This window comes from Engraulis encrasicolus, chromosome 7, assembly GCF_034702125.1.
Source record: "Engraulis encrasicolus isolate BLACKSEA-1 chromosome 7, IST_EnEncr_1.0, whole genome shotgun sequence".
In the NCBI taxonomy this organism is placed as follows: domain Eukaryota; kingdom Metazoa; phylum Chordata; class Actinopteri; order Clupeiformes; family Engraulidae; genus Engraulis; species Engraulis encrasicolus.
In genome coordinates, this window is record NC_085863.1 from 30917107 (window position 1) to 30934606 (window position 17500).

Genomic DNA, 17500 nt, shown 5'->3' on the forward strand with positions numbered 1-17500 from the left:
GGAAAAACACTCAAAAACACACACATGCTCCGTGAGCACCGTCCCCAAATGCTATCTTGTGTTTTTCATCTTTTTTTTCTTCCTGTCACCCCCTCTTTTTATACTCTTGACTGGAAAGGTGATGCGGGGGAGAGGGGAGGTATTTCAAGGTGCCAGAGCTTAAGGCCACTCTTTGGGTAAATGTTAGCTGTGAAAGTGGTCTGGGAACCCAGGGTAAACAGAGCCAGAGTATAACCTTGCCTATCAAACTCAAATATCAATACTCACAAACGCACACACAGAGAAATGTGTAAAAAGTCAAAGAAATACACTGAGGGTGGAGTTGCCCTTTCGCGCACACTGAAGTCTCAGATAGAGTCAAATGTGTTCATCTGATGCCTAAAGGATAGAGCTGACACAGATACAGTGCATACATACTGTACATACACACACGCACGTACACACACATGCAGACACGCACACACATGCGCGTGCATACACACCCGCATGTACACGCACGCACGCACAAATGAACGACATGTGCATGCACGCACACATGCACGTACACACACAAGCGCAAACACAGACACACACGCACTCGCACACACACAAGCTCCAGAGTATTGGGTACTTGAATATTAAGGTGTACTTCCAATGAATAAGCACCTCGGGCTTGGTATGCCCCTCTCCTTGTGCTATTGACTTTCACTGGCAGTCATTACTCTGCCACATGTTGTGAAATGTCATTTCCAACGCCACCAAGACCACCGCCACAGAAACCACACTCAGCACCAGGGGTGTAGATAATCAGATAATAAGAGAATCGTGTTATTGTTAAAGGGACACTCTGCAGGAAATGGTCAAAAAAGGTACTGCAACTATGCTGCTCATTGAAACTGGGTTGCCTATTGCCAAATTTGATCTTTTCATGAAAGTTTACTGAGTAATAAACTAATATTTTCTAGTATGGCCCAAGTACAGCCAGTTTTACAGCTAAAAATCGCTATTTCTGGAAATTCAAAATGGCGGACCATGGAAAAGATCCCCCTTTTCATGTATGAAAAGTGCAATTTTTCCAGTCATAATGAATACTTAGAATTTGATGCTGGTGGTACATAGTCATGAATAAAGGTAACATTAGTGAATGTGTAGCATGCATTCTGGAAATAAACAACAAAAAATCCCACACAGTGTCCCTTTAATAATCAATTCATCGATTTTTGTTATTATCGCACTCATTTTGTGAGGCTTTCTAATTAGCTCATGCAGTAATAATAATATTGGCTGTAATATTGATGTTTCTCAAATAAAATGCATGCAACTATTTCACCTTCTGTCAATTCATTTAAGATTTTAGACAGAAGCCTAGCGTGTAGGGCGAAAAAAAAAATGAACCATTGATTTGACTCAAATCGAATCGTGGAGCATTCTTAAGGATTGAAAATAATCAGATCGTTGACCTAAGACATCAATATTGAATTGAATAGCCATGCGGGCTGTGATTTACACCCCTATACAGTAATGCAGCCTCCTGCATGCCAACCAAGCCCATTTTAGTCATGCATTGAGCACTGAGCTCATGCACTAAGCAGCCGTCCTTTATTTACTGTTTATCTCTCTGTCTGTCCCGCTCCCATATACTGCACATGCCCTTTCTGAGTTTCTCTCTTTCTGCATCTCAAACACACATAGATAAACAGACACAAACCCACCCATAGACACATAGACACAAACCCACCCGTGCACAAGCACGAGCACGCACACGCGCACGCACACATCAGCCAGTATACATTTTCCACAAATCTTTTTTTCACTAACATCCAGAGCCCTGTCGAACACACAGACACAGACACAGACCAAATTACTGATACCCACAGGTTGGCCAACTGAACACACCCACTCCCACCCACACCCACACCCACACCCATCCCCACTCCCACCCACTCCCACTCCCACTCCCACTCCCACCCACACACACACACACACACACACACACACACACACACACACACACACACACACACACACAAAACACCTCCAAACACTTACAGATAATATAGTAGTCTTGCAGGGTCTTGAACTCGTGTCCCCACAAGTTGGGCGAGAACTCCTGGAACTTGATGGTGAAGCGCATGTCTGCGTTGGGCTTGTCACAGGTGAGCAGCAGGTTGGGCGCCCCCATCACCTAATGGTTAAGGAGATCGGCTTTAGATCAGAGGGTTGCAGGTTCGAATCCCACCCTTACCTCTCCTTACACCTCCAAGTGCCCTTGAGCAAGGCCCACAAACACGCACGCATGCACAGCTCCAGGCAGGGACTAAATAAGTCGCTTTGGATAAGCGCATCAGGTAAGTGTAATGTAATATAATCTTATATAATGTAATGTAATGAAATAATACTGACCTCGCAGCGGTCGGCCTGCTCGCGCGTGGACACCAGGTACAGCTTGTAGAACTCGTAGTCGGCCGTGGAGCGCGGGCCGGCCGGCATCGACGCCGGGCAGATGAGGTCCAGCCGGTCGCCGATCTGAGGGTAGAGCACGTAGCCACGATCATCGCCAAACCTGGAGGAAAAGAGTTCACATATATTAGATTTATATAAATGACATATTAGTGATCTGTGGAGGAAAAGATATTATAGACATTATATTTATATAAATTATATGTAGTGTATCTATATTATTGATCTCAGGGTAGAGCACATAGCCACGCTCATTGCCAAAACTGGAGGGAAAGAGATTTTAGATATTAGATTTACAGAAATTGTATATATCTATATTGATGATTTGTGGAGAAAAAGAGTCAATGGATATTGCATTTATATAAATTATATATTATTGATCTGTAGAGGAAAATAGATCCCAGATACTATATTTATATAAATAATATCTATATTATTGATCTAAGGGCGCTCATCGGCAAACCTGGACAGAGGGAGAGTGAGAAAGGATAGAAGGGAGGGAAGGATCGAGGGAGAGGGCCAGAGAGAGAGAGAGAGAGAGAGAGAGAGAGAGAGAGAGAGAGAGAGAGAGAGAGAGAGAGAGAGAGAGAGAGAGAGAGAGAGACAGAGCAAGAGCGTGAGCGCAAAAGAGATGGACATAGACAGAGTAACCAGGATACAGACAGAGAGAGAGAGAAGAACACAAAGACAAAGACGTGAAAAGTGAAAGGGAGAGAGATGAGATGAGATGAGATGAGATGAGGATGAGAAGCGTTAGGGGTGGTGAGAAGCGGGACGCAGCAGAGGTGTTGTTAGGGAGGTGCTGTTAGGTAATCATGGTAACCATGGTAACGCGGCCTGACAGAGTGATATCTGGCCCACTGTGGGTTTGTGGGCTTGGACAGAGGACCTGCTGTGTTTGTGTTTGAAGCTCCTGTTTTATTCATCACGTTGGCCGCTGCCCTTTTTTTTAGAAGACACACACTACTCTACCCCTCAGAGACACACTGGAGCTGCACGGGTTATAATCAGTGACTGTATGACTGTATGACTGTGTGTGTGTGTGTGTGTGTGTGTGTGTGTGTGTGTGTGTGTGTGTGTGTGTGTGTGTGTGTGTGTGTGTGTGTGTGTGTGTGTGTGTGTGAAAAAAATCTGTGTGTGGCTGTGAATGTCACGGAAAATAGGCCTTGTACAAATGAATCATGCTGTGTGTGTGTGTGTGTGTGTGTGTGTGTGTGTGTGTGTGTGTGTGTGTGTGTGTGTGTGTGTGTGTGTGTGTGTGTGTGTGTGTGTGTTCACGCGTGTCACATGCATGTGTGAATGCGTTCTACTGTGAGTGTAAATGTGTGAGCGTGTGTGTGTGCGAGGGAGTGAGTGTGGCTGGCTATGCATGTAAGCATGTGACTGTGTGTTAAAGATGGAATGTGTGAAAGGCAGAGAGAGAGCAAAAGTTGGGAAAATATGAAGTGGTGTGTGTGTGTGTGTGTGTGTGTGTGTGTGTGTGTGTGTGTGTGTGTGTGTGTGTGTGTGTGTGTGTGTGTGTGTGTGTGTGTGTGGCACCAGATTAAGAAGGGCCCCTAGGCTACAGGTTGCTTTGGGCCCATACGGAGGGTACATTTCTTAACAAAAGTATGTGTGTGTCATAATTCCAAACCAAGAGGAGTATTAAGTAAGATTTAAAACTCTGACACGGCAGACTAAGTTGTGAAAACCGCATCTTGTCACATTTCTCCCTTTATGTTCATTCTCCCCCTTTGACCAACTGGGGGCCCCCTGGATGGTGGGGGCCCCTTGGCTAAAGCCATATCTAGCTTGTGCGTTAAACCAGCACAGTGTGTGTGTGTGTGTGTGTGTGTGTGTGTGTGTGTGTGTGTGTGTGTGTGTGTGTGTGTGTGTGTGTGTGTGTGTCTGTGTGTCTGTGTGTGTCTGTGCGCCTGCTGAGGCCAGTGGAGTAGCCTCCGGGCCTAACACATTACTTGATCATTAAAGGGACAGTTTGGTCAATTTCAACATGCAGTTGTATTGCTCACGCTACCCTTGACTTGTCAGTACCTGGTGATGGCACATTTTTCGGCTCAGCCCTTTCCGAGATATGAGCAATTCTAATGGGGGCAGCGTTTGTTTACATTTTCAAAAAAAGAAACATAGGCCAACTCCAAATATTTTCCCAAAAGGTACTGCTGTTTGCTAGTTGTCTGCTGATGTTTTATAACCTTTTGGATGTTTTTGGGAATAAATAAAAATGTTTTTTTTTAATGTAAACAAAGAGCTGCCCCCATTACAATGACCAGGATCTCGGAAACGGCTGAAGAAGAAGAAAAAAAAATCTCAGGCACTGACAAGTCCAGGGTAGTGTGAGCATTACAACTGCATGTTGAATTGACCAAACTGTCCCTTTAAGTGAAGTGAGTCATCAGACACACACATGCTGACAAGTGCACAATTAAGTCTGGAAAACAACAACAAACAATGATGACTCAGGAAATTCAACACACACGTAAAAAGTAAACCCAATTAAAAGGAAAAGTAAAACAAGCAAAAATGACACACCACCACGCATGATAAAGCGGCCATCTTGAGTCACCTGCCACCATTCCTCTAATGTCTACTCTGCAATGTAATTACGCCATTCAGCCATAAGTACATAAGTACAGTTGCCCGCAGCAGTTTGCGTGAATTTGCACGGTGCCCCCCTCATGGTTTGAATACTTTTAATCCCAGATTACCAATAGTCGATACAAATGTGAACATGTCTGCTGTGGCATGTAAAGTCAGATTTTCTTATGTTAAGTTTTTTTTCCCCCACAAGACTCATTTGGTATCATCACACAAAAATTGAATGTGAACATTTCTGACAGAGCACAACGAAAGCAGTCGGACTTGTCACCTTTAACCTATTAATGACTCATTTAAACATTGACTGGCTCATGAAGGTGACTAATTCACTTGAAAATCACATGTTTTGCTCCTTTAAACACTGTTTCGCTTGAGACCAGTGTATTACTGTGCAGTTTGTCTCTGCTAAACAAATTCAGTTTTGAATGCAGAAACTGTGCAGTAGCCTGGAGGGACTGCCATTTAGAAAATCACCTGTTCTGAATGTAGCCTACTGATAAACCAAATTCAGTAGGCGTAAGTGTCAAATAAGACATACAGCTCTTTTACAAAATTACTGTAGACTCTTTTACTCAATATGTGAAGTTATAAAGTGCATATGTTCATCTGGACGTATCAAGCTTTGCTGAGGAACAGCTCTTTCTCTCTCTCCCGCACATATACACCTACACACACACGCGCACACACACATGCACACACATACACACACGCCCACCCGCCCGCACACGCACACACACAGCGCACACATACAGGCTTTCCCCTGGTAATGTCGGCGACTCAGACAACACAATTGTCCTGCAGAAGGCGGCGTGTGGCATTTTGGGCTTTATTCAGCTCACTGTGCCTCGCACACATTTACAGGCTGACATTTCCCTCGCATTCAGCACCACCGTAACCATGGGACCATTGACAAGAGAGACTGTGTGTGTGTGTGTGTGTGTGTGTGTGTGTGTGTGTGTGTGTGTGTGTGTGTGTGTGTGTGTGTGTGTGTGTGTGTGTGTGTGTGTGTGTGTGTGTGTGTTGCAGCTTGGTGGGGATGTATTAATGTTAAGGTGGTGTAGCGATGTGCAATAGAATGTAGTGTGTGTGCGTGCGTGTGTGTGTCTGTGTGTGTGTGTGCGTGTATGTGTGTGCGTGTGTCTGCGTGTGCGTGTCTGTATGTGTGTGTGTGTGTGTGTGCCTTGTGTGTGTGTGTGTGTGTGTTGCAGCTTGGTGGGGATGTATTAATGTTAAGGTGGTGTAGCGATGTGCAATAGAATGTAGTGTGTGTGTGTGTGTGTGTGTGTGTGTGTGTGTGTGTGTGTGTGTGTGTAAAACAGGACTTCTGCATAGGTGGTGTGAGGAGGCTGTGGATTCGGCACAGAAATGACACTTAAAGAGAGCAGTAGAGGAGTGATTTTGTCTTTTTTGCCAGCGTCATCTGGTGAGAATTTTGTTCCCTCTTTTTCTGAAATGGTAACCGTCAGAGAAGTAGGCGATTTCACTAACTGCCAAAGAGCACTGTAGCATTTCAATTCAGTGAATATGGACAGGATAGCAATGAAACCAAATATAAAACACTTTCACATATATACAGAACGTGCAGCAGATATCGATACGTCCTTTATTGAGGCGGATAAAGTAGAAGTAGAAGGACTCTTACTAATGCCATTACAACACTAGTACATTACCTTACTAGTTACTAAACAGTTATTAAACATTACATAATGAGTTGAAATACTGAAGATGAAATACTGAAAGAATATCATCTACTTCGACTTCATACACCTTTGGCCTTCCATTTGCTAAACATATAGATAGCGCAAGAGAAAGACACAGTACAGCTAACCAAGGGTAAACAAGGTTAATAGACCTGTTGCGTGCAAACGTCAAAAAAAAAGCTAACTGATTTATGACCGAGGCACTGATCAACTCACACACTGGTGTACCGAGCTGCTGCACGCGACTTTAAAAAAAGAGAAAAAGCCGAGCAGAAGGACAGATTGCAAGTTGTAGCTAACATTACTACATTACACCACAAATGTGAAGTAATTGAAAGCTTGACTGGAAACGCATGACTGGAGCTATCACATGGCAAGACAAACACCTGACACACACACCAGCACACACACACACACACACACGAATGTGCTCGCATGTCTAAATATGTACAGACACATGTGCATATACACATGGGCAAACACTTACAAAAACACATGCACAGTCACACACACACAAATGTACTGCAAATCCACACATGCAATTGCAAACACGTACACACAAGGCTGCATCTGCCTGCAAATGTAAAGGTGCATACTACACAACCTTGAAAATCCCAATAGTATAGTCCTTGACGTCAAAACACCAGAGGTGTCAAAGGTAGAAGTAAAAGTAAGAGTTCAAGTAAATTCATGGTGTAAGTACACTATCACATGATATTACATGGTTGTTGCAGCATTACTCCATTGTACCTAATGAGGTTGATATACTGTGCTGTTGATACTGAAAACACTAAAAACCAAACCACAAACTCGATCCATCCAGTGCAGTCAGTTGATCGCATGACAAGTAAACAGGTCTACTGGTTAGTCAGATACTAAGTTACCTGTTTTGGAAGGAAACTGTGTTTCTTTTTTTTCTTTTTCACTTTGACTTTTGACAAACACATGGTTAAGCTGCTCTACAGAAAACTATGTTACATCTGCTGAGTCTGACTTAAGTCCTCTGTTAGTGGTCAGTGTCCGGCCAAGAGAATGAGAGTCAGACTACACACAGCTTTTTAGTGTTTAGAAATAGATGTTTGTGTTTTTGAATCACACGAGGAGAAGCAATTCTTTTATTTTTGGGAGTAGCGTGTGTGTGTGTGCGTGCAGTTTTTATTTTCAGTAGGGATGTCGCATGCCAGGAAGTCGCACGGCAGATATTATGGCATTCAAACCGTGCAAAATGAAGGCCTAAATATAAACACATGGCCTATGTTTGTCTCATGGCGTTCATAACATGCGAGCCACACCACAGCATGACTAGATTCTGGGTCAGGTCTTCAGAGGAGTTCTGGTTTAACCTTTGACCTGAGCTAATGAAACTTCACGCCGTGTGTGTCCAATCACATTAGCTCATTATGCTGTACAAAAACACATACATACTCACTGACGTCCTTCTCATTCACAAAAAAATGTGTGTAAGATTAAGATGGTTATTTACCGTCACATGCAAACCAAAAAGAAGTTCTAAGAAAATACCGTACCGTATGACTATGGTTATTAGCTTAACACTTTAATTGAATAATGGTACGTGTTACTAATTCTATCAAAACATATTCCACTTATAGTGACTTTCCCTGTGAATTGTAACAAGCTCAGCTGAAAACTGTGTGTGTGTGTGTGTGTGTGTGTGTGTGTGTGTGTGTGTGTGTGTGTGTGTGTGTGTGTGTGTGTGAGTGTGAGTGTGAGTGTGAGTGTGTGTGTGAGGGGTGAATGGTGGAAAGGACCTCACCACAACTGTAATGTGACTAGACTTTCTGTGGAACAATAATGAACTGTGATATTGAACTGTGGCTGCGTCTGTGAAATAGTTTGAGGAAAAGGTGCAATCTGACACAAAACAACAGAAATACAGACACGAAACACAATGAAAATACACAACGAAACACACTACACACTACACACACATGAGTTTCCTCTCTCTCTCTTTCTCTAACACACACACACACACACACACACACACACACACACACACACACACACACACACACACACACACACACACACACACACACTTCAAAAGCTCACACTCTCTGCTCACAGCTCGCATATAAAAGGTGTCGTCATCATCATCATCATCATCATCATCATCATCATCATCACTGCTGTTCCTGTTGCTTCTGTTCATCTGCTGCTTCAGTATGTGCGATCTCTCCATTCTCAGAGCTCTCTCTGTGATCCTTCCATTCTCACAGCTGTTTTTTGTTGCTTTTAGGGATGCAAATTATCGATTAATTCATTAATCATTAGTTGATAGCCTTATCGATCGACTTACGATTAATTGATAAGCGGCGTTTTCGCCCCGAAATCTCAATGTCTCTCGAAAAAAAACGACTAAATCTAAAAAATGTAATTAAAAATTAAAATAATATACCACATTTCAATTAATTCCATTTCAATTCTTTAATCCAAAGGTGATTTAAATATTCCCACTATTCACACCCCTCTTCACACACACTCTTCACATGTCCATTTCACCTTGTTGATTAATTGCGATTAATGGTTTTTAATCGATTAACGCATTGATCGATTAAAGGCGATTAATCGTTTGCATCCCTAGTTGCTTTAGTATATGTGATATATTCTTCCATTCTCAGTGCTGCGTGTGTGTGTGTGTTACTTTAGTAGGCTATGTGTGTTTCCTCCATTCTCACTGCCGTTTTTCTTCTGTCAGTATGTGTGATTTCTACATTTCCCAGTGATGCCTCCTGTGCTGTGCTTGTTGCTTTGGTACAGGCTACACACGTTTCCTCCATTCTCACTGCTTTCTCTGTTGCTTCAGTATGTGTGATTCTCAGTGACGTCTCTGTTGCTTCAGTATGACTGACTCTCAGTGATGTCTCTGTTCGTTCCTTCAGTATGCGTGAATTCTCCACTCTCATCGCTGTTTTTGCAGCTACTACACTACCGTACGTGTGATATCTCCCTTCTGCCAGCCGGCTCCTTGAAGAGAAGGCAGTGTTCAGTACAGGATGGTATAGCTCTCTCATGTGTTATTCATAGGTCCCGCTGTCAGCTCCCATCAACACGGACTCAGCATCATCCGCACATACAGAACATACAGCCACGCTAATGTGAGCAGCCATGGATGTGTGAGGAGGGAGAAAAACATAAAACTAACACAACAACAACAACAACAACAACAACAACAACAACAACAACAACAACAACAACAACAACAACAACAACAACAACAACAACAAACTATTGCGGGAGTAGAGACATGCTAATTTATATTTTTAAACTTTTTTCCCTTACTTCGTCTTTTGTCTTTTTTCATTTTTTTGTGACTCTCTGAGCAGGGAAGCTTTTCATTGACATGAATTCTATAATTCATGTACACATGACAATACATCTCTTGTATCTTGTATCTTGTTGTAATATGGGTGGGGGTGGGAAGTGTAAATGGTGGTGGTGGTGGCATTGGTGACAGGTGTGGAGGTGCAGGAGTCAGAGGGTTGCATGTTCGCGTCCCACCTCTTCTAGTAGGAGAATCATGTGGGCAGCCGTGTTGTAATGCTTAGGGAGTTGGACTGTAGGGTTGCAGGTTCAAATCTCGCCTTTACCTTTCCCTTACCTCTCCCTACTAGCCCTGGTCCACCAATCACGACGCAAGGTTATTTCTGCATTCCAGTGACATTAGTACAGGGCTGCCGTCAGGGGCATAGCAGCAAATTGTGCACACACCCCCCCCAACCCCCCCAACCCCCCCCCACCCATTTATCTACATAAATCAGATACTGTGTGGGCCCCCTATAAACATGGGAGTGGACCCTGGTAACTCAGTCACACTTTACCCCTGCTGTACGACACCCCTGGATGCCGTGGGGACTGGGCCTCACAGATGGTGATATGCAAGGATGTGTCAGGAAGAAGTACAGACCACAACAATACTAACGCATTACCAAAAGAAGAACCATTTCAGTGTACAAGCATTTCAGTGTGTGGATGGGTTTTTGTTGTTTGCTATGAACACACAGTCAGGTGATCCAGTGAGATTCAGTAAACCCTTTTGGGTTGACGTGGTGACCTTTTAGGCTACCGCGTACAGGTGGATTAGTGTGTGGCATTCGAGGGGCCACTTCAAATGTGAAAAAGTCCTCCAAGGGCCATAATATATGAACACAAACCAGGATTTCCCCCTGCACTCTAGGTCTATAGTGAAAGCAACCACCTTTAGAACAGACCCCACCACATGGTACCCTAAAAATATCACTTGTAATTGCAAATATCAAATGTAATTTCTAATATTGTTTTACAAAATATATTTAATGTGAAACTGCATAACATTAAAATTATATCAGGGGCCGGATAAAATGGTCCGTAAGCGGCCCGCGGGCCATAGGTTCCCCACCCATGGTGTACGAGGACAAGGACCGAAAGAACATCCCAGACAACAAATAGCCAGCAGCATACATAAAGCCACAAATAGCCAAAAGCACATTATATAAACAAAACATTACAGTCGTGTGTGTGTGTGTGTGTGTGTGTACACCGTATGTGTCAGGAATTCTGCTGTAAACATAAACATAAACAAAGCCATGTTTTGTAACCCCTCAGGCAGGCTTTGCTCTGGCAATTGCTCATATGTGTGGATAACTGGTTACAGGAGTTGTGAATCTGTAGGCACAATCCAGCACAACACGCCATCCACACGACCTGGTTTGCCCCCATCCATGTAACCCCTATAGGGACGCCGTTTCCACGCTGGAATAGTGACTGAAAAAACTGAACCTCCATAGTACTACACCACCAGGACAAAGCACAGGGCCTTTAGCAATACATCACAACTAGATTGTTGCCATTCTGGAACGAACGAACACTGGCAGGAACATTAAGCAACTTTCCTCCTCCATCTGCCTATTGGCTGGAAGTGAAATTGGTGTGCTAATACATTTGATCACAAACAGGCAACACTAATCATAGACACCCAGGTTCGCATCCTGCCGACCTGTGTCATTTCCCAACCCTACCCCATCGCTATCCCTGCTTCACTTTCCTGCTTCTCTTCACTCTCATACCATATAAAAGGCAAAATCCCCCAAAATGTGCTTTGAGAGAGTGCGAGAGAGAGAGAGAGTGCAAGAGAGAGAGAGAGAGAGAGAGAGAGAGAGAGAGAGAGAGAGAGAGAGAGAGAGAGAGAGAGAGAGAGAGAGAGAGAGAGAGAGAGAGAAAAAGAGAGAGAGAGGGAGAGAGCTGCTATAATAGACGCATGGAGGTCGGCAAAGTGAATTCAGAAGTGCAGGCTGAGTGCACGTACGTACTTTCACCCTTGTTACAAGTTGATGAGCCGCCGAAAACGCATTTAGAAACATTATTCTAAGGTTGAGACAATGCCTTGATGTGGCTTTAAGGAGGCGAGGCAGGGCCTCTGGGCCATGGGACAGGGAAGGCCAGGACTTTGAGTAATGCGGACACGCTGCTATTTGCGTTCAAGTGCTGTCACACCCTCCGGGAGCGTCTTTTTGGAAGAAAGTAGCCGTGGTGGTGGTGGTAGTGTGTGTGTGTGTGTGTGTGTGTGTGTGTGTGTGTGTGTGTGTGTGTGTGTGTGTGTGTGTGTGTGTGTGTGTGTGTGTGTGTGTGTGTGTTGATGGTGTGATGATGTGTGTCTGTGTGTGTGTGTGTGTGTGTGTGTGTGTGTGTGTGTGTGTGTGTGTGTGTGTGTGTGTGCGCGTGCGTTTGAGAGTCAATAGGTGGTGTTAATGTGTGTGTGAATTGTGTGAGTGTGTCTCTGTGGACATTAAGATGTTTTATGCAAGTGTGACTCAGGAACAGTGTTCCTCTACAACCTTACAGGCACATGTTGATGAGGTTGAGGTGCATGTATGTGTGACGGTACGCAGGCGCGTGTATGGATGTGCGTGTGCCTCCATCAGAGCCTGCCAACTCTCTTCAGGCCTACAGCAGCCCAAGCTTGTCTTAACAACAGGAGAACAGGAGGTAGAGAGAGAGAGAGTAGAGGTAGAGAGAGAGAGAGAGAGAGAGAGAGAGAGAGAGAGAGAGAGAGAGAGAGAGAGAGAGAGGGCAGGGGGTAGAGCAGGGGGTTGCTGAGGGGTGCATTGAGGGGTGTATCGGGAGACCAGAGGGGATACTACGAAAAGAGGGAGAGAGGCATTCACAAACACAAACACCGGCTTGCCTGTCACACTTACTGACACGCACGTCATCCGAGACGAAATGGACCGCCACGGTCACTTTGTTTTTTTTTTCGGAAGTCGAAAAGGGAGAGGTCAACTGGGGATTTTCCCATAACATTTCACTCTCGCCGTCTTGATCAAAACGGCGGCGCTCCTGAACAAATTGGTAGTGGCAAGGCAAAACAGCCTAGTTAGTCCGGCCGGCTGGATTCGGGAGGACCTCTCTCTCTTTCTCTCTTTCACTCTCTCTCTCTCTCTGAGTTGCGCTCCAAGGAACACTCTGCCTTTTCTTGCCGGCCTGGATTTAGCAGCACCAGTCCGCTCTAGTTTGTATGACGGTACGCTTCCCTAAAGAGAGCGCAGCTCAGCGGAGTAACGGAGTACATAGCCGCCGCTACGTTCTGGTGCACGGAATTTACGGACGAAATATCTCAACTTAATTGCATTCCATGAATTAAAAAAAAAGAACTGGCAAAATAGAAAATATTTCATATATATTATTTTCTTCTATTATTATATATTAAGTAGATAAAAATCAACTAAGCTTGTCTGCCTGGTTTGTCTAGTCTGTTTTTGTGTGCGTCACGCATATTACTACACATGAGATGAGAGTGTGTGTATGTGAATGAGTATGTGTGTGTAAGAGAGAGAGAGAGAGAGAGAGAGAGAGAGAGAGAGAGAGAGAGAGAGAGAGAGCGAGAGCGAGAGAGAGGAAATGTACAGTAATGTATTAAGCTACTTGCTCTCTCATTTCCCTGCTAGATGGGTTAGGATCACACACTGTGGGTATGACAGTAAAAATAAGATGGCTGCCTGCCACTGACAAGAACAAGGGCATGTTAAAATGATCATGAGAAGGCCAAGGATACGTACATAAGCAGCATTAGGAGTGATGCAGTAGGCCTTATAGCCAATGTAGATGTCTAACAAAATGTAAATTGGGTATAGAGAACAAGGCGGGAGAGGGAAACACAGTACAGATACAAGTCACATTTGTCATATTTGTCAAATTTATAGGATTACTAAAAGTAAAACATGCAGTGAAGTTAGAGTACTCTCAGTAAGTAGTTAAAGTAAAAGTAAATATTAGTAAAACAATATTACATAGCTGTTGCACCATTTACTCCATTGTGGTAGATACGTAGACTGTGACGTCACTGAAAAACACTTAACACTAAAACACTAAACACCAAAAACCTACAAGAACCCACTACAAACTTTATCCAAACAGCACAGTCAGCTGATCGTAAGACAATTAAGTACACAGGTCTGCTGGTTACTCAGATAAATTACTTGTGTTGGAAGGAAACAGTGTTTCTTTTCTTTTTTTTTACCATATCATATCGTACTGTATTATATTTTACCGTATCGTATCACATCGTAAGCCCTATACGTTTCTACATCTATCTCCTCCATGGAAACAGTGACAGTAATGTAACTTACTGTATTGATGTTCTGAATAGCTTCTCATTGGCATGATGTGTATAATTGCGGAGTAGAGATCTGATTGTACTTGTTAAGTGCCTCGTCGTGGGATTTAATAAATGCAGAGGTTCAGGTCACGGCCCTCCGAGCATGAAGCCTTTCATCTCGGCCAGAAATAATGAAGAGAGCATGACATGTTATACCAAAAACACTAAGGCGGAGGGAGCACAGCGGCCGAGTGTGTGTGTGTGTGTGTGTGTGTGTGTGTGTGTGTGTGTGTGTGTGTGTGTGTGTGTGTGTGTGTGTGTGTGTGTGTGTGTGTGTCTTGACACGTGTGTATGTCTGTTGCAACGTCGGGAGTAGGGTATTGGTGGTAGCGACGGAGTATGAGTGTCTGTGAGTGTGTGTGTGTGTGTGTGTGTGTGTGTGTGTGTGTGTGTGTGTGTGGGCGCATGTGTGTACTGTATGTCTGTTGCAACGTTGGGAGTGGGGTATTGGTATATTTTCCAGATAGAAGCCATGGAAATTGTAGGCTTTGTGTTCAATTTAGATTTTCATTCCTTTTCTACAGGATTGTTAGCTTTTAAGTTGATTTGCTATGTGATTTCAGGTGGTGGCTTAAATGTACAGGTACAATGTGATCTTACGTCAAACTAATCCCTCAGCCCAAGAACCCTCTACCTGTATTAAAAAAAAACCTTTAGATCTTTATATCCTGTGTGCAACAACCATAAGGCAACCTTAAGGCCTGCGCATCCTCTAGTACGAAAAATCCTCTATAAAACAACTTTATGCTTTTATTTCCGTCATAAAACAACCTCCAGGTCTTTTTTATATCATATATAACAATCTTTAAGCCTTCATATCTTCTATGAAACAAAGTAAATGCCATTTGCATTGGGCGGGAATCCACTTAGGCCTGCTTGACCCCGGCCTCCATCAGACCATTGTTTCCTTTACCACTTAGAACCAAAGGATTACAAAAAAAAATCAGCTATGAAAAAAATCCTTTTGTTGCGTATAAATCCTTCGGAAACCGGCAAATGTATGTGAGCTGCTATGTCGCTGAGCATGCCTGAGTTGATTAATGTACAAGCAGCATGGTATGAATAAATGAAAATGGCTTGCCACGAGGACAATGGGGGTGAAGAGACGCTGCTGGTGCACAAAAGGCTTCCTGCTCTCCTCTCTTTTCTTCTCCTCTCCTCTCCCCTTCCCTTCTCTTCCTCCTCTCCTCTCATGGATGACTTGGCTAAGGGAAGGAGACTGAGACTCAGAGTGGCGGATGCTGCGTGGGTGAATGGGTGAGACAACACACAAAACCCCAGCCAGCCCAGCGCTTTCCTCAACTCCTCTCGGCTTTCCTCTCCCTCATCGCATCTCTTCTCCTCTCCTCTCCTTCATCGCATCTCTTCTCCTCTCCTCTCCTCTCTTCCCATCTCCTCTCCTCTCCTCTCCTCTCCTCCCCTCCATTCTCCTCTACTCCCCTCCCCTCCACTCTCCTCTCTTCCCATCTCCTCTCCTCTCCTCCACTCTCCTCTCTCCTCTTCCTCATCTCCTCTCCTCTCCTCAATTCCTGCCATTGCCTGACTGCCAAACTTCATCACTTTATTTCTACACAGAATCTCACAAAATGTTTAAAATCAGATGCAGACAATATATATTTTTTAAATCACACTCAAATTCTCAAGTAACTAGAGTATGCAGCTCTTCATTATTAAAGGTATAGTACTGTATATACATAAAACAAGCTCCAAATTGTACAAAACAGTCAGTGGAAAAGTGCCTTACGCGATAATGTACTATTATTACTACTGATTAATACACATTATTATCACTCTGTTTGCCATAGTCTAAAAGCCTGGAAGTCAACCAATTGGAGTATTATCTCACAAACACTGGAGTTGAGGTGAGCAGCAGTGAATGCAATAGAGTGAGTTATAGTAGTGAGCGAGCGTGTGCTTTTCTCCGCCACTTTCCCGATAGTGAAAGGCTGACTTTAGTGAGTTAGTGTGTGTTTTTTTTCTCGGCGGGTCTCCTTCTTGATAATGGGATGTGCATGACTACAGGAGCGTCTCCATGAAGTCCCATTAAGCAGCTGTAGAGGAGAAGAGAAGCCAAGAGAAGCGCTCAGGGAGCGGAAGTTACCATCCCTCCCCCCGCCCCCAACTGCACACTGCATGTGTGTGTGTGTATGTGTATCAGTGTGTGTGTGTGTGTGTCGGGGTGGGGGACTGATGTGTGTGTGTGTGTGTGTGTGTGTGTGTGTGTGTGTGTGTGTGTGTGTGTGTGTGTGTGTGTGTGTGTGTGTGTGTGTGTGTGTTAGAGTGGGTATGTCAGTGTGTATGCGTAGATCAGTGTGTGTGTGTGTGTGTGTGTGTGTGTGTGTGTGTGTGTTAGAGTGGGTATGTCAGTGTGTGTGTGTTAGAGTGGGTATGTCAGTGTGTATGCGTAGATCAGTGTGTGTGTGTGTGTGTGTGTGTGTGTGTGTGTGTGTGTGTGTGTGTGTGTGTGTGCGCGCGCGCCTGCACTTCATCCACCTCCTACCAAAAATACTTCCTCTTCCCCCTTTCCTCATCTTTCTCCTCTTTGCTCGCTATCTGTTACGTTTGATTTATTTTTCAGGAGCGTCGCATTTCGAACGCGAGACAACGTACGTGTAGCACAAAAAGGGGGACTTTGGTGAATTCTGCATGTGTTGTTTTCTTTTCTCTGCGTTATGACAGCTGGTTTGAGGGGATGAAAGAGTGAATTGCGTTACACATGGGGCTTGTCTGTCGTGCGGACTGGAAAAAAAGTTTCCTCTACTCCACACACATATGTAGGCTACACTACACACCAAAACTAAGACTATTTAAGATGTTCACAGAGTCTTGTTTTAAAAGTGTGTGCTTCAGTTGTTAGGGACTCACCGTGCACACACACACCCGCACAAACACACACACACCCACACACACACCGAAACTAAGTCTGCCTAAGATGTCTGACGAGATGAGTCGTGTTTAAAAGGTACGCTCCAGTTATTATGAATTTCATGAACGAGAGAGAGAAAGAGAGAGAGAGAGAGAGAGAGAGAGAGAGAGAGAGAGAGAAAGGGAGACAGAGAGAGAGAGAGGGAGCAATAACAAAGAGATACGTGTGAGCAAGCGTAGACTCTTTGAG

At 44.1% G+C, this 17500-nt stretch overlaps 1 protein-coding gene across 2 annotated transcripts in view; it reads right to left on the reverse strand.

Moving 5' to 3' along the window:
* Positions 1-17500, reverse strand: part of efnb3a (ephrin-B3a) — an 82383-nt gene that overhangs the window by 36083 nt on the left and 28800 nt on the right. For both annotated transcript variants that reach the window (XM_063203264.1, XM_063203263.1), the window contains exons 3-4: positions 2383-2542; positions 2029-2164 (exon numbers count right to left, since the gene is read on the reverse strand). In XM_063203264.1, coding sequence (XP_063059334.1) covers positions 2029-2164; positions 2383-2542 — 296 coding nt within the window. The remainder of the gene's footprint in view (positions 1-2028; positions 2165-2382; positions 2543-17500) is intronic.